General features: G+C 40.4%; 1 protein-coding gene across 1 annotated transcript; it reads right to left on the reverse strand.

The window, feature by feature from the left end:
- Window positions 1–2,543: 2,543 nt before the first annotated feature.
- LOC149023608 (ATP synthase subunit d, mitochondrial) lies at window positions 2,544–24,624 on the reverse strand. Its single transcript, XM_089144161.1, has 5 exons — window positions 24,323–24,624; window positions 4,905–4,986; window positions 3,420–3,484; window positions 3,077–3,163; window positions 2,544–2,989 (listed from the first exon to the last, which is right to left on the reverse strand). Exons 1-5 carry the CDS (start codon window positions 24,491–24,493, stop codon window positions 2,888–2,890), a joined length of 507 nt encoding a protein of 168 aa, XP_089000287.1. The 5' UTR covers window positions 24,494–24,624; the 3' UTR covers window positions 2,544–2,887.
- Between the last annotated feature and the right edge of the window lie 1,688 nt (window positions 24,625–26,312).

Consider the following 26,312-nt stretch of genomic DNA (forward strand, 5'->3'; position numbering starts at 1 on the left):
GTTTATCTTATTCATGATTCTTTTATTATATGCTTTTACCTTGATTATTATTGTTGATGATTGTGTTATCGTGTATGTGAGAGGCATGGTTGCTCGATACTTGATCCTTGAGACTGTGGATCACATACCCGAGTATGCCCGATGGTGTACCAACTGGGTGGATATGACAAAGTGGTATCAGAGCCCAAGTTCAAGTGACCCCAACTACAGATTCGAAAACGGAACATTCTCGAGTCATAGATCCAGAAGTGACTCCTATATTCTTAGAGTGAGTAATAGATAACTCGAACTATAAACATAATTAATGAAGCATAAGTGAATTGTTGAATAATATATAATAATTATAGTTTAACAAGCATCACTTAATGCAATAAAAGAAAAAGTGAATAATGCATAATAATAAAGTGAAATAAAAGCAAATTTCATTAATTTAAGAAAGTTTTACATCAAGTTACATATGAAAGCATAAACTGAAATCCTAGTACAATAAGTCTATATAGGAGACCGTCTCTGATCTCTAAGTGCCCGAACATCCTCGGAAATCTGTGTGAGCTGAGATTGCATCTGATCATGTCTGGACTCTATCTACGCATGTCTCACCTCCATCCTCTCATACATCTGTGTATGCCTCGCCTCCATCCTCTCATACATCTGCTCATGTCTAACCTCTATCCTCTCCAGTATGGAAGTCATGGAAAGCATCTGTGCATATAAGTTAGGTGTCTCTAGAGCAGCATGTGATGGGCCCCCTACCTCAAAGTGTGGTGCAGGAATCCCCTGATCATCCTGACCGGCATCACGCATCTCTGCATCCTCTCCATCCTGATCATCAGAATCTGCAGCATCCTGTCCCTCATCTACTGGTGCCACCTCATCCTCAGACTCATCCTCCGAACCTGGTGACCTCGCAGCATCATCCAGCTGCATGAGTCCAATGGTCCTCGTGCCGATCGGATATTCCATGTCCCGGTCTATCATCTCCTCACCATCAAATCCACCTCAAAGTGCCTGAAGATGCATGTCAGTAGGCGCCCAAAACAAAGATTCCTAGTACTCGAGCGCTCTATTATATCGATCATGACATTCTGTACAATGTATGTCAAATCGATCTCAAATCCCAAATAGATCCAATAGATGAGCAAGGCATCCATCACAGAGACCACATGGTGATGTCCTACTCTCGGTATGATGTTCCTCCCTATGATCCGTCCGATGACCCTAGCCGTTGGAATCATCTCCCCCACTGATCCTAGGATGATAGCACCAACGATCATCCCATAATGTAGTACATATCTCATGCAACTCGTATGGAAATAAGTGTCTGCTAATAAACAACAGAACTAGACCTTAAATTCTGCATCCTGCTACCTTATTGCATCAGTAATAGAAGATGATATTTTTACTGGGGTGGGGTGATGCTGGTTGAAAATGTAGAGCTGGCTAGTTGGAATAAGCAAGGGAAATAAAATAAACCCAAAGGTCTGCAAGTTTCACATCTAAGTAATACCCGATCTGCTTTCGAGCCTTCTTTATATTAAAGAAAGGAGCTTCCTAAGACGAGGAGAAGGGTAACGAAGTTAGACTGCCAATGCTTTTCACAGCCGGAGACGGACGGAAGGCCTAAGAGCTTATTTACCCACAAGATCAACCACCATTATTGACCCACATCCTTCTGACTTGGGTAGGGCACTGAGCGGACTTCCCTGTAAAAAAAGTGAATTGTCTAAGTGCTCTCCCCTGTAGGCTTTGTCTCATTGTCTATCTCGTAATCATTCGAACCAGGCGCTTTTAGCCCACCTCCTCCTCCTCCTTCTCCTAGGGCGAAGGAAAGTCGGATGAAAATGATCCTAATGAAAGAGTCTCGGGACCAAGGATTCTATAGGCTTGTAGGGTGGGGTGATGCTGGTTGAAAATGTAGAGCTGGCTAGTTGGAATAAGCAAGGGAAATAAAATAAACCCAAACTCAACTGTATTCCACCTAAATACGAAGGACTCGATGAGTTTACTTTTTAATTAAATTAAAAGTCACACTTGTTATGAATCAAAAGCTATACATGTTTTTCCTCAGTATTTCTCCCAAGGAAAATACAGCATTCAAGGAAGAAAACAGGGAGCCACTGGCCTAAAGAATCATGGGTTATGGAGAATCTCCAATCTGTTATCTGCATATAAGTAGGGGTATTTCATTTTTGTTTTAATGAATTTAATTAAGAAAAATTAACTAAAGAAACTGCAGCCCCCTGGGTGAAAAGACAAGATCTGATCCAAGAATTACAAGATTCCAGGTGCCAAATCACATACAAAATAAGAGTCTACAAGAATAAAAACTACTAAAAGATTAACTTTTGAGACACTGGCACAAAATTACCTAGATGTATTTTATCGAGTACCAAGCGTCTCTTAACTGAAAAAATGTGAAAATAGGGCCAATACCCAGATTGCCACTCAAGCATGGATATTGAATGGACTGTCTTCCCATTCTTGGACGTGAGAGAGGTATTAGAAAGGAAGACTGTAAACATCTAGCATCAGGGGCATAACCATAACCAAACAATCCTTCACGCACAGGTGATACATTATGAAACACAAGATTTGGCTTCTTGAATTCCAAATCCCAACAGCCAGACTTGCTGCCAAAAACTCGAACCATGATACATGTTCAAATATGAAAGATCACCTCTTGAGTCTCAAGTAGCGTAAATGAATGCTACCTTGGTAAGTGGATATTATTGACCTATTAGCAGTCTGAAACTGCCCTAAGGCCACTTAACGCAGGAACACTACAAGGATTTTCAGAGCGAAAGCAAGGGAAGATTTAAACGAAAAATGGAATGCTCCCGGTCTCTACAGCAGATAGATCTGCGTGCTTCTGTCAGCAGGAGGAATATCAATAACCCCAATAGTCATTCCGGATCTCATCATCGAACTTCTTCTTCAGTTCTGGGTGCTTCTCAAAATACTCATTTGCAGTCATGGTGCTAAGCTTTTTCTGTTTAAGATGGAGAGATCAATGAGAAATCAAAGAAAGAATAATTTCCTGCAACCAAAGAAAGAAAAAATGGATATTTTCTCTAACCTTCAGCTCTTGTACATCTGCGATCTCCTTTTCCAGTCTCTCAGAATCTTTCAAGGATTTCTCTTCTGCTTCTTTCAGCTCCACCAACTAAGACTCAGAAACGTAATGATAGTTAGAAGATACAGTGCAGCACTCTTTCAAGGAAGTCGTGTGTAATGAATACCAGGTTTAATTGACCTATCTCAACCAATCTCACCTTAACAACCTAACTCTTAAAAACCCAATTAAAGAAAGACTACAATAGGGTAAAAAATCCTACAACTTATTTGACGAACAGGAACAAAGAAAAAACAACAAAAGTCACACAGATGGAGAGAGAGAGAGAGAGCTTTCACATTCTCACCAGTGCATCAAACTTGGGTTTGTACTGAGGTGTCACATTGTCAACATATTTCGGGACCTCTATGCCTGACAGTAAGAATCAAAAATACCCAAGCATTTTTAACAGTTAAAGTGGGAGAAGAGCAAAATAAAAAAAAGACAGCACCAACACCACTAGCATCAGGTAATTTTATTTTGTATCATTTAAGAAAATCAACAAGAAGGAAACTATATATTAACTTCAAACAACATGTCAAAATAGTCTAAAGCTTGAAGAGTACACTGAATTTCAGTTGCCAGGAAATTTCATCACTCACACAATGAGGAGAACTTCTTGACAAGTGATGATGTTACACTAAAAAGAGCTACCCAGTTCAGAGGCTCCAGCAACTGTGGGGTCTGGGGAGGGGCATAATGTATGCACTCCTGCACTCAGAGAGACTGTTTGGCAACTCAAACCTGCGATCACTAGGTCTCATTAGAGCAACCATACAGTTATTCTGAGGCTCACACTTTAAAAGAAATTAAGCATAACTATTCCTGCTTTACTTCACATGCTTTAAACTTTAAGCTGATGTGTTAATGGGCAGCAAACCTTGGGACTGCATGGAAGTCATAATGGGTCTCTAAGACTCCATAGCCCTTTCATCAGATTTTTTGTCACATTGCCTCTTGACCAAAGTAGAATCCCAAAATCAGTAGACCAAGTAGCCGAGAATCCATCAAGAAAGTGATACTATTTAATTCCATAACCAAAATGTTTATTTTATTATGATGACCCTTGATTACTAAGACAATTTTTTAAATCTAAAAGACTTCTTTACTGTCTCCAATTCCATTATAGTAATTCATAAGACTAATTAATAGCATCCTCAAAAGTATGTAGAAACAACATCTTTGGAAATTGCCTCAAAAGAAAGTTAGACCCACTAGACTGGCATCCTATCAGTTACCAGTAGCAATTTTTTTCTTATCTTTTCAAAGATGTAAACTACTCATATACAATTTCCTAATTCTTTGATATTACTGCCAGTCTGCCACTGACAAGAAGTAATTTATAAAACAAAAAAAAAACCATGTAAAACTAGCTAGAAACAAAAATAAATAGATAAAATACACTTCACCTTTTTTATAGAAATAATGCACTCACATATTTATCTTCTATGCACACATTAATGTTTGAATGGACATATATGCCTATGTATCTGCAAGTACAATGAATACAGAATATTTCTTCTTATTAGTTCCCCCTTTTTATATTGTCACTATGTTTTCAGTGGATGGATTATGCCAAGCTAAAATGAAGTTAACCTCAGCTTCTATCACAGAAATTATGCTACAAGAAGATTAAAGTCTAAATAGAACAAACAGAAGTAGACAATTTTAACTTCCAAGAAACAGAACCAAAAGTAAAAGTCCCATCAAGCACGATCCAATTATAACCTGGAAAGTGTGGAACAAAAAACAAATGGCAACTAGTTTCAGATATCAGTAAGCAGTAACATACTGTCATAGGCTTGTTTATACATATCCACCAACCGAGAGCCAATTCCCTTTCTATAATATTCCCAATCTATGGGTTCTGGCTCCTGAAAAGGTAAGAGAGAAAAGGTTATGAATGGTTAACCTCTAAAACAAAGGGAAACAATCTTGTAATGAGAAACTGAAATCTGTGTGTATTATAACAAGATATATATCATCCTCAAACATTAAGGAAAAGGATACATGTAGGAAGGGTATTCTAGCAATATCAAATATCCTCCTCATTCATATTCTTTTTCTTCCTCTATGATTTTTTCTCAACTACCCTGTAATTACAATTTTTTATGGATGCCTAATGGCATCATTGCAGAAATCATTGTGCATGGTGACCATCTATGACTCTGGCAACTGCCAATGCATCCAGAACCAATAATCTAGGTTTTATATAGCGAGAAGCTCTTCCCAAAAAGAGTTGTAGTTGGCAGGATTTTAAGCTCAACTTGTTCTAGTCTTTGCCAGAAACAGCTCGTAGCAGGTTTCAAAGTCTGGAAACAGGTGACCTTTAGGTACCACTTGTTGCTGCACAATCCTATTCGTCCCTTTAGCCGGTTGAACCTGCAAGAATGAGCTTGACCGTGGAGGTCGAGTTTTCACCTCCGACGATCTAGTTAGGAATCCGACTAAAGAAGACAAGAATGTAATGAACAATAAGAATTCGAATAGTGATAGTTCTATTCAGCGTACCTTTCTCTTGTGCTCCCTTACCTTTTTATAGGTTTTCTATGTATGAGTTCGAGTGGGACTCAAACCTTAGTTAGATTGTGATCCGACTCTTAGTCATTGAATCATACTCAAACATGAGTAGTTGAGTCCTGACTGAATACCATTTCTTTGGCAAGAAGCTTATTCAGATTCACCTTGTTGTTCAACCTTTGTATTTATTCGATCGACCTTGACTTGGTCGGTCTATCTTGATTCGAGCTGGTCGGATCAGGTTCAAACCGAAGCTGGTTTGATTCCGATCTGGTCGGACTGGGCTCAAACCGAACTTGTTCAAGTTTATTTATTTTTTCCTCATCATAAGCCCCCCAGTCTTTTAAGTCCGAGCATCTTATCTTGTTTGGGCTTTTAGAGATTTGGTAACCGAACTCGTTTATCATTTCCGGCCAGTGTTACTTGGGTGCATTCACAGCCTTGTTGTGGAAGTATTATGGCTGACGTCATCTGACAGAATACTGCGCCATGAAAAGCTGGGAACGACGGCGCACGTTCTTTGAAGGAGCAACTTTACTGACACGTGGTCAGGTATTAATGACTTCTTATGATGACCTCTGACATTTGACAAATGCATGAATATCAACCGTTTTCTTCCCTCTTAACCCCAACCTTCAGATTGGAATCTTGTATAAGATCTAAGGTTGATATTATTTATGTGGATCATCAGATTAAGGGTCTCTTTAGGATCGTTGGATCTCAATCTCTCTTGGAAGTTCTGCAATCTTCTTTCTAATCCCTTAGATTAGGATATTCGGGGGGGATATAAAATCCTCCTGCTTCTTCATTTTTTCATTTCTGCTATTGTACTTGTTCTCTGGGAAGACGGAAAAGAGTTGCAAAGCTTTTCAGATTTGTTCTAAGCCCTTTTCTGGTGCTCGTTCAGCTATTCTCTTCACAAGTAAGTCATTTTTTCCTTCTGAATCTTTTGATAGTTCGTATTTTTGCATTTACATTGTGTTCTGAAATCTTTTTGGCATTTTCTTTTTTTTTTTTGCTCTGCTCTTTTTGTTTCTGCTACTGCAACCGTAGCTTTTATTTGGTCATGGGTGTTAAGAAGAAAGCTTGTAAGCCTTCTAGAACCTCCTCTAGCCACCCCTCCTCTGGGAGCTCTACTGCTTGTTCTGGGGACAGTGGGGCTTCCTCTTCTGGATATAGTGATACTAAAAGTGACACTGAAGTTGACCCAACCTTGTCTCCTGGTACTCGTCCAAACTTGCTTAGTGATGCTGAATTAACTTCGTTAAGTATTCGTAGTTGGTTTAGTACAAATAGGAGACGTTGGTTGCATATGCTTTCCCCTTCAGCTTTGACTCTTGAGAGAAGTCGTCCTAGGACTTCCGAACACATAGATTTCGACCCTAGTACTTCGGGTCCTAGCTTTTATCCGTCCGAATTGACAGAAGATGATTTGAAAGAAATCCGAACTCGGTATTCCATTCCTTATACTTTTGTACTTAGGATTCCATCTTTTTATGAACGGGCGCACCGCCCTTCACCTGGTGAGTTTGCTGTGTACGAAGATGACTTTGTTAGTGGCTTTAGACTTCTCGTACACTCTGCCTTTGCTGATTTTCTTAATCGTTTTGGGATGTGTCCGGGGATGTTAGCACCCAACAGCTGGCGTAATATCATTTGTTTTTGGGGTTTTTGTAAATAGGATGAGGTCGGTGTAATTCCGACCATGAATTTGTTTCTTCAGTTTTTCTTGTATAAAAAACAAGAACAGAGTCGATGATTTTACCTTTCCAAGCGCACTGCTCTCCAATTTGGTTGGGAGGGAAATTTTGTAGGGAAGGGTACTCTTCCTACCAACACTAAGGGTTGGAGGTCTAGATATTTCTTTGTTTGCTCCTCTTCTCCTCCCAGTTTTTCGATCTTGTGGCCAAAGACACCTAGGGAGGACTCAAATGCCATCCCTCCTCTTTCTCGTTCCGAACAGGAAACCCGGGATCATATTCAGATGATCCCTACCGCAGATCGGAACTTATTTGCTGTTAATGGATATTGTCCAGAATATCCGAACATCCTTCATTATTGGGGGTTTTTGACTGGTAAGATGTGTCCTTTTTCTTGTTCATCCTGGTTCCTTATCACTTTATTATTTCCAAGTTATCTTACTCAGAAAAAATGATGCAGTGATGCTCGGTGAGGAAGATTTTGAAGATGCAGCTACTATGTTGGAAGTGGAGGCCAAGCATCCGACTAAGCCAGATAAGACATAGGCTGCTCGGTCTTCTCCCTCGAAGGATAAAGCTGCTGTGAAGGATAAATCATCTTCCAGAGTACGGAAAGGGAACCCCTCCAAACTTCCTCCTCGACCATCAAAAAAGGTGGCTAGCAAGAATAGCTCGGATCCTGATCCTCACCCTTCTTTAGGTGAGGATTTTTTAGGTCAGGGTAATCCTGATGAGGTTAAGACTTCAGGATCCACCAACGTTCTTCGACCAAACTGGTCGTTGGATGGCAACTCCTCGGTTTTCAAGGGCGATCCTCGCTCTATGTCCCAAGTTGCTAATGAGTGGTTGGGTGGGGCTATTCTGCCATCCGACCTGGAATACCTCCACAGTTTTGGTAGTTTACAAGCGCACAATATTATTGTGAGGTACGTGTACTTTTCTCTCGTTCTGAAGGTTGTTTTCTTCACCGTACTTGTAAACTTTCCGTTTTCTGGTGTACAAGATGGCTTGTGCTTTGGTCCAATCCCTAGGTCAAAGTATTGATTCTGCTCGGCAAGATTACTTTTCTCTTCAGGAAGTCGAGCAGCATAATAATAAGTTGAAAGAGGAGTTGTCAGCTTTGAAGTCGAGTAACAATTCCTTGATTGCTCGGGAAGCCGAGCTGATGAGCGAGCTAGCGGCTGTGAAGGGTACCAATGATGCATTAGTGCTCGAAAAATCTACTCTTCAAACTAACTTGGAGGAGGCGGAAGGCTCCTTGGTCGGAAAAGATGCAGAGATTAGCAGTCTTCAAGCAAAGTTGGAGAGTTCAAACAGCGAGGTTGCTCGGGTGACCAAAATGATTGAGGAGAAAGCTCCCTGTGTTTTTGAAGATCTTTCTGACGAGCTTCGCCATGAAGTCATTAAAAGATGGATCAAGACAGCTGGGTGCAGAAAGTTTATGGCAAAGGTCGCTGCCCCTGGGTATATTTATGCTCGGCGTCAAGTTTATCAGGGTATCATTGCAGCCTTTAAAGACTTGGATCTAGGGGCTTTTAAAGCGTTTATTGATCCAGGTATCTATGACGACCTGAAGGTTCCTCGTCCTCAGTGGTGCATCGACCAGCCTCGATTCCCGAAGCCTCCAGGTGTCTAAGTGACTGATTTTTTGGATTCGAACTGGGATCCGTTGCCCAAGGTTGGGCACTTGGACACTCCTGCTTCAAAGAGTAAGTCTGATAAGAAATAGTCTTAGTTCAAATATATGTAGTCCTTTAGATGCCTTTTGACAATACACTGCCTTTTTGGAGGCTTTATGTAATCTTTTTGATATATGCATATGTGTAATCTTTTTGGAGGCTTTTATGTAATCTCTACTTGTTCGAATGGAGTAGTTTGTTTGTTTAATAGCAAGGTTTTTTGGTCTATTGATACCTTTTGCCTTGACGAACCAGCGAGCTCGGTTTGATGGATCTTTGATCTGTTTGGTGCCTAAGTAACTTAGGGCTTTTATTTACCGACCTTAGTAGGTCGTTTTTTTCTGCCTAAGGATCTTAGGGCTTTGTACGCCTAAGTGACTTAGGTCTTGTATTTTCGACCTTAGTAGGTCGGTTGCCTAAGTGACTTAGGTCTTTTTGTGCCTAAGTAGCTTAGGGCTTTTTATGCCTAAGTAATTTAGGGCTTTTTATGCCTAAGTGACTTAGGTCTTGTATTTTCGACCTTAGTAGGTCGGTTGCCCAAGTGACTTAGGTCTTTTTGTGCCTAAGTAGCTTAGGGCTTTTTATGCCTAAGTAGCTTAAGTGACTTAGGGCTTTTTATGCCTAAGTGACTTAGGTCTTGTATTTTCGACATTAGTAGGTCGGTTGCCCAAGTGACTTAGGTCTTTTTGTGCCTAAGTAGCTTAGGGCTTTTTATGCCTAAGTAGCTTAGGTCTTTTCTTTTCGACCTTAGTAGGTCGGTTTATGAGTTTTAACTCTTGTCTGTACTCCCTTAATCATCTTAGCTAGGTATTCGGCTTGGAGCTGTGATGATGTGTTGAAACTTCAAAAAACTTTATTTAACGGAGAAAAAATTCATAATGTCTGAATCACGGACTATTGCGTGAATATCTAAACAATTTAAAGAAAAACTGAAAAAAATCCAAAATTTTTTGAGGATTTAATACTATTGATAGTATTTCCTCAAGTTATTTGAATTCCAGGTCCGAGGTATTAGTTGCCCGGTCTCTGGATCTCGCAGCTTATACACTCCCGGGGCAACTTGTTGCACTACAATGTACGGTCCTTCCCAGTTTGGAGCAAGCTTTCCTTGATTTGTAGGATCAGAAGCAAATGATTTGCGGAGGACTAGATCTCCAGGGAGATATTGCCTCGGTTTAACCCTTGCATTGTAATGTGTTGCAATGCGTCTTTGGTATTCTTCCAAGCGATATTGTGCTTTGTCTCTGACTTCCTCAATGAAGTCTATGTTTGCCCTCATTCCTTCAATGTTTGCTTCTTTATTGAATTCTTCTTCTCTGATAGATCCAACCTTAACTTCTACGGGAATGCGAGCTTCGACTCCATAAGCTAGTCGGAATGGAGATTCGCCGGTGGTCGTTCTGGCAGTAGTTCGATAAGACCATAGTACTTTAGGTAACTCTTCTACCCATCTGCCTTTAGATTGGTCCAATCTTTTCTTTAATCCTTCAAGCATTGATCTATTAGTAACTTCTACTTGACCATTACTTTGTGGATATGCTACAGAAGACCAACGGTGGTGTTCTATGCCTTGCTCATTACATAATCGTTCAAATTCAGTATTTTCGAACTGTTTACCGTGGTCGGTGACAATGATTTTTGGGATGCCATATCGATACATGATATTATGTGTGACAAATTTTTTCATCTGGTCGGTATTGATGGATGCCAGTGCTTCAGCCTCCACCCATTTAGTAAAGTAATCGATCGCCACCACCAGGTATTCTCTGCTCCCTGTGGCCTTTGGTAGTTTTCCTACCAAGTCTATCCCCCATCTAGCAAATGGAATCGGAGAGAGGGTTGATGTTAGAGGCGTTGCAGGCAAGGTTTAAAGTATCCCACGATACCATACGATACTAGCCGATACGTATCCATATTTGACCCAACCGAGGATACATATCGATACGCCCCATAAAATTATACAAAATACATTAGGCGAATACAGACGAACGCTATTAAATCACCCTACCGACGCGCGTGCCGATACTAAACCTTGGTTGCAGGGGCATGAGGTATGTTGGCGTGTGCCTGGCACTTGTCACATTTGCGGACATAAGCTTTCGAATCTTATTGTAGTGTGGGCCAATAGTATCCTTGCCTTATTACCTTGTCTGCTAAGGCTCTGGCCCCTATATGACTTCCACAGTTTCCTTCATGAATTTCTTTCAGGATGACAGCTGCCTCTGGAGCCCCTACACATCGTAACAATGGCCGGGTTAGAGACTTTTTGTATAAATTGTCGTTTCTGACGGTATATGTGACTGCTCTTTGCTTTATAGTTCTAGCTTCTTTTGAATCTTCTGGTAGTAAATCACTTTCCAGATAATTGATTATTGGAGTCATCCAGCCGTGCTCGGTCTGTTTGTGCATCTGGTCGATCAAACTGATGCTTGGAAACTGTAGTTCTTCCATATATACGACTGGGTCTGCATCCATTTCATTTGTAGCCAATCTAGATAGGGCATATGCCTGCTCATTTTCTGCTCTAGGGACTTGTTGGATTCGGATGTCTTTGAAGCATTGTCTGTATTGGTTGACCATAGTTAGATATTTGGTCATCCTCTTTTCTTTTGATTCATATAGCCCGTTCACTTGATTCACAATTAGTTGTGAGTCGCTTCTAACTTCGATGTTTTGAATATCGAGGGCTTTTGCTATACAAAGACCTGTTATTAATGTTTCGTATTCTGCTTCATTGTTTGATGCCCTGAATTGGAAGCGTAGGGCATACTGTATTTGGAATCCTCCTGGGCTTATTAGGAGCAAACCCGCTCCACTCCCTTGTGCGTTGCTAGAACCATCCATTAAGAGTATCCATTTTTTTATACTTTCGGAAGCGGCCTCTTCTTCTTGCTCATGCTTTGGTTCAGAAGTTTCAAGGATGAAATCAGCTAGGACCTGTGCTTTAATAGCTAGTCTTGGTCGGAACTCAATCTAATGCTCGCTTAGCTCAACTGCCCATGATACCAATCTTCCGGCCAAGTCTGGTCGGTGCAGTATTTTCTTTAAGGGGAAGTTTGTTAATACTGCGATAGGATGTGACTGAAAATATGGCCTCAGTTTTCTGGCTGTTATGACCAGGGCCAAAGCTTGCTTGTCCACCTCTGGATATCTTGTTTCAGCATCAAGGAGTACATGGCTCATGTAATAAACGGGGTTTTGCTGTTTTCCTTCCTCTTGCACTAGTACTGCGCTGACAGCCAGTGGCGAAGTTGCTAGGTAGATGATTAGTTCTTTTCCTGTGGTCGGTCATATGAGCAGGGGTGGAGTAGTTAGTTTTTCTTTCAGATGCTTGAAAGCTTGTTGACACTCCTCGCTCCACTCTGGTACTCCCTTTTTGGAAATGTTTTTTAGAGCTTGACAAAAAGGAGAACATCTCTCTCTTGATCGGGCTATGAACCTATTTAAGGCTGCCACCTGACCAGTGAGACTTTGTATCTCTTTGATGCGTTTTGGTGGTTTCATCTCTTGTATGGCTTTTATCTTCTCAGGATTAGCTTCTATTCCTCTTTGGGATACCATGAACCCTAGAAATTTTCCTGAAGATACTCCAAAAGCGCATTTTTCTGGGTTGAGCTTCATTTTGTATGCTCGGAGTACCTCAAATACTTCTGCTAGATCTTTGAGGTGGTTGGATTGAGATGTGCTCTTTATTAGCATGTCATCGACATATACCTCCATATTCCTGCCTATTTGTTGCTCAAAAATTTTGTTGACCGCTCGTTGGTAGGTTGCCCTAGCATTTTTTAGACCAAAGGGCATTACTTTGTTGTAGTAACTATCCCTGTCTGTCATGAATGCTGTGTGTTTCTGGTCGGCTGGATTTATCAAGACTTGGTTGTATCCTGAATAGGCATCCATGAAACTGAGCATCTCATGACCGGCCGTTGCGTCGATAAGCAGGTTTATCCTTGGTAAAGGATAACAATCCTTTGGACAGGCCTTGTTGAGGTCGGTATAGTCTGTGCACATTCTCCATTTTTCGGTGGCCTTTTTTACCATTACCACATTGGCCAGCCAAGTTGGGTGGTCAATGGATTTAATGAATCCGAACTGTTTTAGCTTTTGAGCCTGTGTTCGGATGGCCTCATGCTTTTCTAAAGAAAACTTTCTTCTCTTTTGTATCACTGGGATCGCTTGAGGGTCAATGTTTAGCCTGTGCTCGGCTACTTCTCTGTCTATTCCGGGCATATCTTCTGCCGACCATGCAAAGACGTCAACATTTTACTGTAGAAATCTGGTTATACTATTTTTGAACTTTTCTTATTGTTCAGCTCCGATCATAGTTCCCTGATCTTCTTTTGAGTTCAGCATAATCTTTTCCAACTTTTCTATTGGTTCGGCCCTTTGCATGCTTTCTTCATCGCGATCATCTCTGACCTCGACCGCCATGGTAGAGCTTGTTTTTACTCTTTTTCTCATGTAACTGGCGTAGCTCTGCCGGCTTCCTTTTTGATCAGCGGAACATTCTCCTATTCCCCTTTTTGTAGGGAATTTCATCTTCATGTGTAAGGACGATACTACTGCTTCTAGGGTACAAAGGGTTGGTCGTCCTAAGATCATATTATAAGCAAATAAATCTCGGACGACCATAAAATTCGCTTGAATGACCCTGTCCCTGGGGTATTTGCCGATACAGAGATCTAACTTGATGGTGCCCTCTGCGTGGTTGAGGTTCCTGTGAAGCCGTATAAGTGTGTTCCACAGGGTACCAGCATTTTCTCATCTAGTTGTAATTTTTTGAAAGCTTCTAGTGACAAGATATCAGCTGATGACCCTGTATCTACCAGGACTCTATGGACCTCTGTTCCGGCCAGAGTGACTTTGATGACAAGGGCATCGTCGTGGGGAGTGCTTACCCCATGTTTAACTCTGGATGAGAAGGTGATTGGTTCTGAAGTGATCTTCTCACCTGGCTTTTCGAGCTCGGCATTCCCCACATATTGTGCTTTTCTTTTGGCTTGTCTGCTTGACTCCTCAGTTGGGCCACCGAACACAATAAATATTGGTGGTCGTTTTTTGTCATCTCCTCCTTCTCGTGGTCGGGGCTTGTTTAGGCGTCCTTCTCTGCCTGGAGATCTGTACCTTTTCTTACCCCCTTCTTCTTGCTTTTGATCAAGTCGGGTAGGTCGAAGGTATTTTGTGAGCTGCCCTTAGGAGATGATCCTGTCAACTTCTTCTTTTAGTTGTCGGCAGTCATCCGTCCAGTGTCCGTGATCTTTGTGAAACTCGCAATATTTGCTTTTATCACGGTTTCCCAAACGAGAGTGTAGCTTGTCGGGCCACTGGAGAATTCCTCGATCTTTAATTTGCATCAGGATTTCTGATCTCCTCATAGCTGGTGACCCTTCCCGTTCAGGTCGACCACCCTTGGTTGGGTCTATGGTCGTTCTTCTGATGGGTTGGTATTTTTCTTTGTATGTTCTTGCCTCAGTGGTTGGATGCTCCTTCTTTCGAGATTCAATTGTTTCTAATATCTCTGCTTGTTTGTGGCATCGCTCTTTGAGATCATCATATGTTTCAGGCATGTCAAGCAAAAGTCTCTCAAGTAGGCCTTCATGGCTGAGTCCTTGGTACAAGGCGTGGAAGGCTATCTTTTCATCCAGGTTTTCAATTTGCATGGTCAAATTATTGAATCTCGCAAGAAAATCTCTAATGGACTCCGTTTGCCCTTGCTTTACAGCGAACAAGGTATCTTCTCTCTTTTTGGTTTCTACTCCGCTTTGGAAACGCAATAAGAAAGTCCGACCTAGATGGTCGAAACTCTTTATTGTGCCACGAGGTAGAGCTTGGTACCAATCTAACGCTGCTCCAGTCAATGATGCTAGAAAACTGCGGCACATAGCTGCTTTATTGTGTCTAGAAGTAGACATGACAGATTTATAATGGGTGATGTGATGCTTAGGACACTTCGATCCGTCGTATGCCTTGAAGGTAGGGCATTTGAAACCTATTGGCATCTCTGCTTCCGAGAAGCTTTTGACGAAAGGATCCTCTTTTAAAATGGCGTATAGCTCGTCTTTGCCAGGATTCTTCAATTTTTTGACTATTTCGTCAAGGTCGATGATGCGCTTATTCATCTCTTCATCCCGCTTCTTTGAACCATTATGGTTCTTTTTGTCCTTTGAAGCTTTTGCTGGATCTGTGCTGCTTTCTCGATCTCCATCTTCGTCGACTAGAGGATTCTTTTCTGGAATATCTTCTTTCGAGGTTCAAGACTTTGTTGTCTCTTTCTGCAACTCCTTTTAAGATCGTTGAGGTATCTGGTCGATCACGGGTGGTCGGTCACGCCTGCTCCCTTCGGGACTTTTTTGTTTTTCCGAGAATCTGCTTGGGGAGCAATTACGTGTTGCATGGCCATCCTGATCAACTCGCTTAGGGATGAGATTTCTTTTCTCATCGCAAATTGTTCCTTTTGAACTTCGACAATTTGATGCATTGTTGCGTATTGACTTGCTTAAGGATCTGGAAGAATCGGAGGATCTTGCTGAATCTGGAGTTCGGGAATTTTTTCCATTCCTGGGAGGTTCGGAATGCCCCCTAGGTTGCCTTGGTCGACCTCCTTTTCTCCGTCAGACCCATCTTCGATTACCAAACCTGATCTTGTCCTCATAATGGCTTTTTGATCAGAGTTTCCCACAGATGGTGCCAATTGTTGCTACACAATCCTGTTCGTCCCTTTAGCCGGTTGAACCTGCAAGAATGAGCTCGACCGTGGAGGTCGAGTTTTCACCTCCGACGATCTAGTTAGGAATCCGACTAAGGAAGACAAGAATGTAATGAACAATAAGAATTCGAATAATGATAGTTCTATTCAGCGTACCTTTCTCTTGTGCTCCCTTACCTTTTTATAGGTTTTCTACGTATGAGTTCGAGTGGGACTCAAACCTTAGTTAGATTGTGATTTGACTCTTAGTCATTGAATCATACTCAAACATAAGTAGTTGAGTCCTGACTGAATACCGTTTCTTTGGCAAGAACCTTATTCAGATTCACCTTGTTGTTCAGCCTTTGTATTTATTCGATCGACCTTGACTTGGTCGGTCTGTCTTGATCCGAGCTGGTCGGATCAAGTTCAAACCGAACTGGTTTGATTCCGATCTGGTCGGACTGGGCTCAAACCGAACTGGTTCAAGTTTATTTATTCTTTCTTCATCACCACCCATTCCAAGTTTCAACTCTAGATTTGGCAACTGCTCATAGTTCAATGTTTTAGGCTTAAGATGCTAAGATTTCATACTTACTTAGTGGTTAAAAAAAAGAACTCCAGTAATTTGTCAGAGAACAACAAGATGATATTAAATGCTAAGAATGTAATGAACAAGAAGATCAATATGAAAGATTACAAATCCCTCTAATGATTGTTACAAGAAAAAAAAAAAGTGCATACAGCTTAGCTTTACTGTTGGGTCCGGCCCATTACAATATATGGAGGCCCATGTTTTTAAGTGAAGCAAAAAATAGGGGGTTTTGTTCAGATTTTTGAATTGAGCTGAAGCAGCAGCACAACAGAACAGGAGAGAGAAAGAAAACATGCAGAAAACATAAGAGAGAGAGAGGAGAAACGAGAGGAAGAAGAAGAGGTATTTTCTGGTTTCTTCGGCGAATCCGACGGTGAAACGTTACTGGAATGAAGTGAAATTTGAAGGGAATGGTCATGGCACCTAGCTCTTCATATCCAACAGTTGGAATATCATTCTACCACAGTTCTCGGGAAGCCTCTCTGGTGACTCTTCTCCTTCTCTCAGATTTCCATTTATTTGATGATGTGGTTGTGACTTTGTATTCCTCTAATGTTATCTAGAGATGGAATATTGATTGTATGCCCATTATTAGTGATAGTGGAAGTTTGAGTGGACTCCAATAACGGTCCCGTGGTTTTTCCCTTGCAGGGTTTTTCCACGTTAAAAATTCGTGTGTCTATTGTGGTTTGTTTGTTGAATGCTTGATCCATTAGTGTTGTGGTTGTTACCTTAATTTACATTAGCATATTGTTTAGCTTCTCATCAAAGTGGTATTAGAGCTTGGTTGGTAGTGTGTAAATTAAAATGGAAAGTACCTCAAGTACTATGATTAAGCTTAATGGATCAAATTGGTTGATTTGGAAGCCTATGATGGAGGATCTCTTATTTTGTAGAGACTTACATGAACTTGTTGAAGGTGATATTAATAGACTATCAAATATGTCTGAAGCTGAGTGGACCAAATTAAATAGGAAAATTGTTGGCACAATCAAACAGTGGTTGGACATTAGTGTTTTCTATCATGTTGCAAATGAGACATCGGCGGAAGAACTTTGGAAAAAGTTAGCGAGTCTCTATGAAAGGAAGACAGCTGGGAATAAAGCTTTTCTAATGAGAAAGCTTGTTAATATAAAGTTGAAGGAAAATACTTCAGTTACTGAACACTGGAATGAATATCAAAGCATAGTGAATCAGTTGAGCTCAATGAGGTTAAAGTTTGAAGATGAGTTGCAAGCTTTATTATTATTGAGTTCCTTACCAAATTCTTGGGAGACTTTGCTTGTATCAGTTAGCAATTCTGCACCAAAGGGTAAACTATCAATGAGCATGGTTATCAGTGCATTATTAAATGAAGAGACAATAAGGAAGTCCATATATTCAAATGATGCACAAGCACTTATCCCAGAGAACAGGGGGAGGAGCAAAGACAAGTTTAACAAAGGTCAAGAGTCGTGGTAAATCAAAAGATAGATCAAAGTCTAGAGAAAAATTCAAGTGTTACCATTGTGGCAAAGAGGGGCATAGGAAAAGAAATTGCAGAATTTGGAAAAGAGAGCAAAATGAAGAGAACAATCAGAAGAAAGATGATGATAATAACAACGCCTCTATAGCATCTAATGATGCTTTAGTTCTTCTTCCTTTTGGTGAGGATCAATATTTGCATGTTTCAGATCATCAGGTTGAATGGATTATTGACACATGAGCTTCTTATCATGCTACTCCTATTAGGAAATCCTTCACTAAATACAAAGCAGGAGACTTTGGAACTATGAAGATGGGGAACACTAGTGCTTGCAATATTATGGGTATTGGTGATGTTTGTATAGTGACAAACATGGGCTACACACTCACTTTTGAAGATGTACGGCATGTTCCTGATTTGCGTCTCAATTTTATCTCGAGAATTGCCTTGGATAGAAAAGGATTTAAGAGGACCTTTAGTAATGAAGATGGAAGCTCACCAAGGAGTCATTGGTGGTTGCTAAAGGAAATGTTTGTTCTTTGTTGCACTTTGTAAAAGACAAGAGTGAGAATATGTGAAGGTGGATTGAATGTAGCAGATGATGATTCCTTACCTAATCTATGGCATAGGAGACTAGGTCACACGAGTGACAAGGGGCTGTAGGTTCTAGCAAAGAAGTCATTGATTCCTCTTGCCAAATGTATGTTTTTAAATCCTTGTAATTATTGTTTATTTGGTAAACAACATAGAGTTTCATTTCAAAAGCATCATATGGTAGGAAGTCAAATTTATTAGAATTGGTACATTCTGATATTTGTGATCCATTTGAGGTTCCATCATTAGAAGGTAATAGATATTTTATTATTTTCATTGATGATGCATCACGAAAAGTGTGGTTGTTTTTGTTGAAATCCAAAGACCAGGCACTCCATTATTTTCAGCAGTTTCATGTCATGGCTGAAAGAGAAACAGGAAAACTTTTGAAGTATCTCTGCACTGATAATGGAGGAGAGTACACATCAAAAGAATTCAAGAGCTATTGTTCTAGGAATGGCATCAGACATGAGAAAACAGTTCCTGGAACCCCTTAACACAATAGGGTAGCAGAAAGATACAACCGGATCATTGTTGAGAAAGTGAGATGCATGTTGAAGATGGTTATGTTGCCAAAACCATTTTGGGGAGAAGCAGCCAACACTGCTTATTATCTAATGAACAGATCTCCATCAGCTCCTTTAGAGTCTGATATTCCAAAAAGGGTGTGGAGAGGGAAGGATGCCTCCTACTCTCATTTGAAGGTGTTTGGTTGCAAAGCATTTGCACATATACCAAAAGAGCAAAGATCAAAGTTTGATGACAAGGCAGTTCCTTGCATATTCTTGGGATATGGAAATGAAGAGGTTTGGGTACAGATCATAGGATCCAGAAAAGAAGAAGGCTTTCAAAAGTAGAGATGTAATATTTCGTGAAGCTGAAAATATTACACACTTTGAGAAGTCTGAGAAGCCTACTCATGTAGGGAATGTTATGTTTGATCCCACATCTGTTTCAAGAGGAGAACCTACTCATGAAGAACAGGTTGATCTTAATGATCCAGAGATTGTGACAGATGATTCTGTGGATCATGAGGATATTGAGCAGAGGGAGCAACCCCCACAAGAAGAGGTTGTAGAATCTTAAGTGAGGCGGTCCACAAGAGAGCGTAAACCAACACAAAAGTATCCCAGTTCTGAACATATTCTTCTTACTGATGAGGGAGAGCCCGAAAGCTTTTAGGAAGCAGTGATCCACAGTGATAAAATTAGTTGGATGAAAGCTATGCAAGAAGAGATGACATCCTTGCATAAGAACCATACTTATGATTTAGTAAAACTTCCTAAAGGCAGAAAAACATTGAGGAACAAATGGGTATACAAGATAAAGAGAGATGCATCTAGGAAGCTAGTGAAGCACAAGGCTTGTTTGGTGGTGAAAGGGTTCGGACAGAAGAAGGGCATTGACTTTGATGAGATCTTCTCTCCAATTGTAAAATTGACATCCATTCGAATCATTTTGGGTTTAGTAGTTAGCATGGATCTTGAGCTTGAGTAGTTAGATGTGAAAACTACATTTTTCATGGTGACTTTAATGAAGGAATTTATATGATACAACCAGAAGGGTTTGAAGTCAAGGGGAAGGAGCACTTGGTATGCAAATTAAAGAAGAGTCTTTATGGACTAAAGTAAGCACCAAAGCAGTGGTACAAGAAGTTTGACTCACTTATGGTGGCTATTGGGTATAAGAGGACTCAAGCAAATCCTTGTGTATACTTTAGAAAATTTATAGATGGTAAGTTCATTGTTCTTCTCCTTTATGTTGATGACATGTTGATCATTAGGCAAGATGCAAATATGATTAAGAAGTTGAAAGAGCAGTTGTTCAAGTCCTTTGATATGAAGGACTTAGGGCCAGCCAGACAAATATTAGGCATGCAGATTGTTCGTGACAAAAGGTTAGGAAGCTATGGTTGTCACAAGAAAAATATATTGAACAAGTGCTTAAAGGTTCAACATGCAGGGTGCTAAGCCTGTAAGCACGCCTTTTGCCAGTCACTTTAAACTGAGTAAGCAGTCATGTTCATCTACCAGTCAAAAAAGAGAAACAACGCCAAGTATTCCTTACTCATCTACAGTTGGTAGTCTTACGTATGCCATGGTCTGCACTAGACAAGATATTGCACAGACAGTTAGCGTTGTGAGCGGGTTTCTTGATAATCCAGGGAGAGATCATTGGGAAGTTGTGAAATGGATCTTCAAATATTTGCGAGGAAGTTCCAAATTGTGTTTATGTTTTGGAAGTTTAAATCCAATTTTGGAAGGGTATACTGATTCTGACATAGCGGGTGACCTTGATTGTAGAAAGTCAACTTCTGGGTATTTGTTTACTTTTGCAGGGGGAGCTGTCTCTTGGCAATCCAAACCATAGTTGTTAAGGTGTCGCCTAATCATCGCCTCAGCGTCCAGATGCCTTCGGAGCGCCTCAAATTGGCGTCGCCTTATTTTTAGGCATATAGTTTTTTTTTTTTTTTTAAATCACATGAAAGATGCCAAATTGAAGGCATATATTGAATTACTTATTATATTCCGATTGTAAAGTATCTATTGTTTGAACCTATATGCATATTTATAATGACGCTACATGGGATCAAAATAAAAAAATAAAAACAAACAAAATCGAAAGAGAATAAGTTCTTGACTCGAGTCTCTCACTCTCACTCTAATCCTAATTCTCTTCGATTCCCGCAACGACACTCTGGCAAGCAGTGGCCAGCGACAGGCGACTTCTTCTCTTGGTTTCTTCCCGTGACTTTTTATTTAGGACCTACTATGTGTGGTTTGTAGTATGTTGGATGACTTGAGGTAGGGTAATATTAATTTTTTTATTATACAAGATATGAAAGATTTATAATGGATTAGAATGAATGAGATGTACACTAAAAATTTCACTTAAAACGCCCCAACCGCCTTAAAAGCACCTCGGAAGGCGCCTCGTCGACTCATCGCCTCAACTAGCCTAAACCGCCTCATCCTCCGCCTCGTCGCCGTGACAACTATGATCCAAACTACAGAAATGTGTGGCTTTGTCTACGAATGAGGCTGAATACATCGCCGCTGCAAAAGCAGGTTAAGAAATGTTGTGGTTGAAAAGATTTCTCCAAGAATTGGGTTCGAAGCAAGACAAGTATGTGGTATACTGTGACTGTCAGAGTGCTATAGACTTGAGCAAGAATTCTACATATCACTCTCGCACAAAGCACATTGATGTAAGATATCATTGGTTGTGTGATGTGGTGGAAGATGAGTTGTTGAAGATTGTGAAAATTCACACTGATAAGAATGTCCCTGATATGTTAACAAAGATTGTTACTCGAGAGAAGTTTGAGGTGTGCAAGGAGCTTGCACACATGGATTCCAAGTAAGGAGTCAAGTTGTGGTTTCCTCCCCTCCTGGGCACGGAGGGGAAGATTTGTTGGGTCCAGCCCATTACAATATATGGAGGCCCATGTTTTTAAGTGAAGCAAAAAATAGGGTTTTTTGCTAAGGTTTTTGAATTGAGCTGAAGCAGCCGCACAACAAAATAGGAGAGAGAAAGAAAACACGCAGAAAACATAAGAGAGAGAGAGAGAGGAAAAACAAGAGGAAGAAGAAGAGGTATTTTTTGTTTCTCCGGCGAATCCGACGGTAAAACGTTGCCGGAATGAAGTGAAATTTGAAGGGAATGGTCATGGCACCTAACTCTTCATATCCAACGGTCAAAATATCATTCTACCACAGTTCTCAGGAAGCCTCTCTGGTGACTTTTCTTCATTCTCTCAGATTTCCATTTATTTGATAATGTGGTTGTGACTTTGTGTTCCTCTAGTGTTATCTAGAGATGGAATATTGATTGTATGCCCATTATTAGTGATAGTGGAAGTTTGGGTGGACTCCGATAACGGTCCCATGGTTTTTTCACTTGCGGTTTTTCCACGTAAAAAATTTATGTGTGTCTTTTGTGGCTTGTTTGTTGAATGCTTGATCCATTAGTGCTGTAGTTGTTGCTTTAATTTACACTAGCATATTGTTTAGCTTCCCATCACTTACCCGGTGCACAAGGCTGATGCCAATGTGGGGACTGGTGAGGGCCATAATGTGCACACCATTACCCCTCAGCTTTGCAAAATGGCTATTTTCAAAGTCAAATCCACTGCCACAATAATAATTGTCAACATAATAATTGTTGAGTAGTCATCAGACTGTTCCTTTAGATGATCAGATCACCCAAAACATTCATACCACAAGATAAAAATTGGACTGTTTATTTCAAGATCTGGTTCTTTGTGAAAATATTGAGTGTAAAGAAGCTCAAAATCAAGTTGGTGGCTTGGCCCACAGCTTAAAAACAAAACTGACAGCCTTGGTTTACCTCTTCTCCGAACAGGTAAACATAAAACTGTCAAACCTTGGATTATCTCTTTTGCAAAGGACTTGGTTTAATTTTTAATTTATGAAATATAATGCAGGTACCATGGGTTTGAACCATAGACACAAACGGCACTACTTGAACAAATGTTATCACCAGGCCATTCTTCATTGCTGATTTATGTAGTATGCAGCTATATATGCCTAATCCTATTCTCTTTAGTCAGAAGAATGGAACAGATAGATAGACAAAGCCAAGCCCAAACAATCTGACATCTGATCTACCACAAAAATGGCAGTTACCCACTAAATTGTCAACCCAGCTTCCAGTTCAATCATTTCAAAAAATTAATACTGCTCAAGTCAAGGGCCTAATAATTCAAGATTTTTTATGCTGTCCTAAATAGAAACAAAAGCTTATGGTCAATTTGACAAGAAGGTGCACTTCTTCATTTTAAACACCAATTTGTATTGACGCTTTCAATGCTTAGTTGACAAACGAAATCTCCTTATTATAAGGTTGGGTTTTTCATAGACACTGCACTCAGTTGATAACAATCATAATAAAGGTAATCTATTGGACAATGTACAAAAGGACCTATTCGACGCCAGTCTAGATCATACAAATTTTTCCCATGATTTAATGGCATATTCTATCTAATCTACATTTGGTTTCTTAATCTGACAGGACCTGGAAAAATAAAACTACCACCACATTGGTCGATGACCCCATTAGCTGATTCATCAACAATCTAAAGCAAGTGAATCAACAGATGCCATCAGAGTTGTGAACGCATCGAGGGTCACTTTATCTGTTAATTCTTTGTGACTGTCACCTTTGTGTAATAGTCGGGTGCTTCATAATAATTAATCAAGATTTGTATTTGTACAGATTAAACATACAAGGATGTCGATTGATTTCAACTTTTCAGCAGCAGGATGTGTGACTTGCACACTAAAACAAAAGCAAGAAGAAAAGAACAAAGCTGAGTTAGAGATTTAATATCAAGAACTATCTTTAATTTTTGGTGTTATAAACCATACAGAATTTCATTTATAATTTATGTTTCGTCAAGTATCAATAGAAAGAAAATATAGAATTTAAAGAGTCACCTAGAGGATCAGTAATTGATTATGTTTGGAGATGGAAACAGAGCTAAGGGGGTGGGGATTTGGGTGGGAAGGAGAGATCGTAATACACAGAAATTCGAGAGAACATCCTCCATCAACAACAGGATGTCTTTGAAAAAATAACGATGGCCACAATGCGCAATCCATAGCCAAAATGTTCGTATAACGAGAGAAGATGGGGATAAGAGAGCTCATAAACTGCATCAAAAAGACCTCCGAAAAATAAAATATCACGAATGGTAACAGAGGAAATGAAAAACTTTTAATCATTTTCATTTCCTCTTAATCGATAGAAAGTATAGTGAGTCACATCAATGGGATTTAATTCATCCTGTGAAAACGAAGGGCCTCCGATTGCAGAATCAATAATTCATGTCATTAATCTACCAAGCAGAAAAAGAAAAAAAACTAGATTCAACCAACCAGAATTCTAGATACGGAGAAATAGAAGAATACGAAAGCCAAAGAACAATCGAAGGAAATTAAACAACTAACCTGACTGAACTTGGTCTGAAGAGTGGAGTTAACTTCGTCGAAGGTACGTCGAAGATTAGCGAACTCCTTGCGTGCTTCGTCGGAGACAATAAGCTTCGCCATGGCATCCCAATCAATGCCTTTGGATGCTTTCACAGCCACATCTGCTATCTTCTTTCCTGCACCACTCATGTTCTTCCTTATCGATCGATCCCCCTTCTCTTCTTCTTCTTCTTCTTCTTCTTCAATCTCTCTCGGCAGCGAATGGCGTCTCTCAGGGAAATCCAATGAGGAATAGACGAATAACAGCCGGAGTCCTCAAGTGCTGAGCCCTTGAGCTTGAGGGTGGCTTCCGGTCGTTGATCAAGGAACCGGACCGGTCACTCAAAACTAGCTGCGCCAACTGGTCGGCTCGGTCTAATTCCACCGGTCTACTGGGTGAATCTGAAATCGTTATATTTAAGGGAAGACTGGTTTCGATCCGATTTTTCTCTTACTTGCCATTTGATGAGGAGGAAATTATGTATTTTTGTGATTTTCGCATTGGTTTCTGTTGTATCCAAATCGGACTTCCTTGGGAATCCAAGGTTGAACCTCAAGGAATCAATTTAACGCCTGTGCATATGTGAAAGTTTGTTGGTACTGCCTCCAATGATCAATTGAGTAGATGAATGCGACACCACCCGCGGAGGGGAGGGGTGCAAAGAGCTCATAGCCAAGGAAGAATTGCAGAAAAAGTAGGAAGCAAGCATATACAAGTTGCAACAAGTATAATATTAGCTACCTTTGATTGAGATATGATTTATATTAAATAACTTGTTGATGGTTGTCCGTTGAATCTCCGACGTTGGCTCTGATTTCCTCTCCGTGTCAAACGTCGGAGTCTATTTGGTTCAAATTCTATAATTGTTTTGTAGGTTTCCTGGTGGATGCCCTATTTATGTTGGTATGATATCAAGCATCCTGCCTAGGCATATTAAATTCCAAATCCTTTATAATTACAGTTTTGGGTATTCCCGAGCATTAAACTTCCCAGGCTCATTCTATGGGTGATTCTCCGGCGAAATTTGGTCCCCTTTGTCGGACTAGAGTAACCTTGACCCCTCATCTCGTACTATCAAGCATTCCACCTAGGCATCATTAAACTGGACCCAGGCGGAGCCCAGGTCCACTTAGGTTCCTCAATTGAGTAACCTTGACCCCTCATATCGTACTATCATTACACCATCCTGAGGACACAAGGCGGAGCTCCACGGTCCACTTAGGTTCCTCAATTGAGTAACATTGACCCCTCATCTCGTACTATCATTACACCATCCTGAGGACACAAGGCCGAGCTTCACGGTCCACTTAGGTTCCTCAATTGAGTAACCTTGATCCTTCATCTCGTACTATCATTACACCATCCTGAGGACACAAGGCCGAGATCCACAATCCACTTAGGTTCCTCAATTGAACAACCGGTTCGAGACCAAGTTGAAAACTGTACAACGGTTCGTAAGAGATTTGGGTTTGGTTCACATTCCAATTTTCTGTTTGATTATAATTGGTTTATCCAGTCCAAGGCTGGTCCAATACAACTTTATTCGATTTTTATCTACTATACTGATTCGGTTCGTACCATGACAACCCTACATAAATGCCTTTCTTTCTTTTTTTCCTTTTTTCTATTCATTTTGGGGTCAGGATTTTCTTCACCAACTTTTAAAAAGGTTTATTTTTAACAATATATGCAACAAGTGATGAGAAGTATCAGTGACGAGTTTGAGAAATATCACAATAATAACAGTGAAGGGACTCTTCTCTCCATGATTGAAGGGAAACTTGAAATTCATTATTCCCATTTCCTTGTTTTCTAGGGAGGAGGGGCTTGAACATTTATTAGGGTTCCTCCTTCAGCTTTAAAGATAACTTATGCTTACAAGAACAACAATAATAAGCATTGTCTCAACTTAATAGGATCAGCTACATGGAATATTGTCTTCCAATCAGTTCTATTTAAGGTCATATT

This window comes from Hakea prostrata, chromosome 2, assembly GCF_041222555.1.
Source record: "Hakea prostrata isolate BN-2017 chromosome 2, UWA_Hpros_2, whole genome shotgun sequence".
NCBI classification, from domain to species: domain Eukaryota; kingdom Viridiplantae; phylum Streptophyta; class Magnoliopsida; order Proteales; family Proteaceae; genus Hakea; species Hakea prostrata.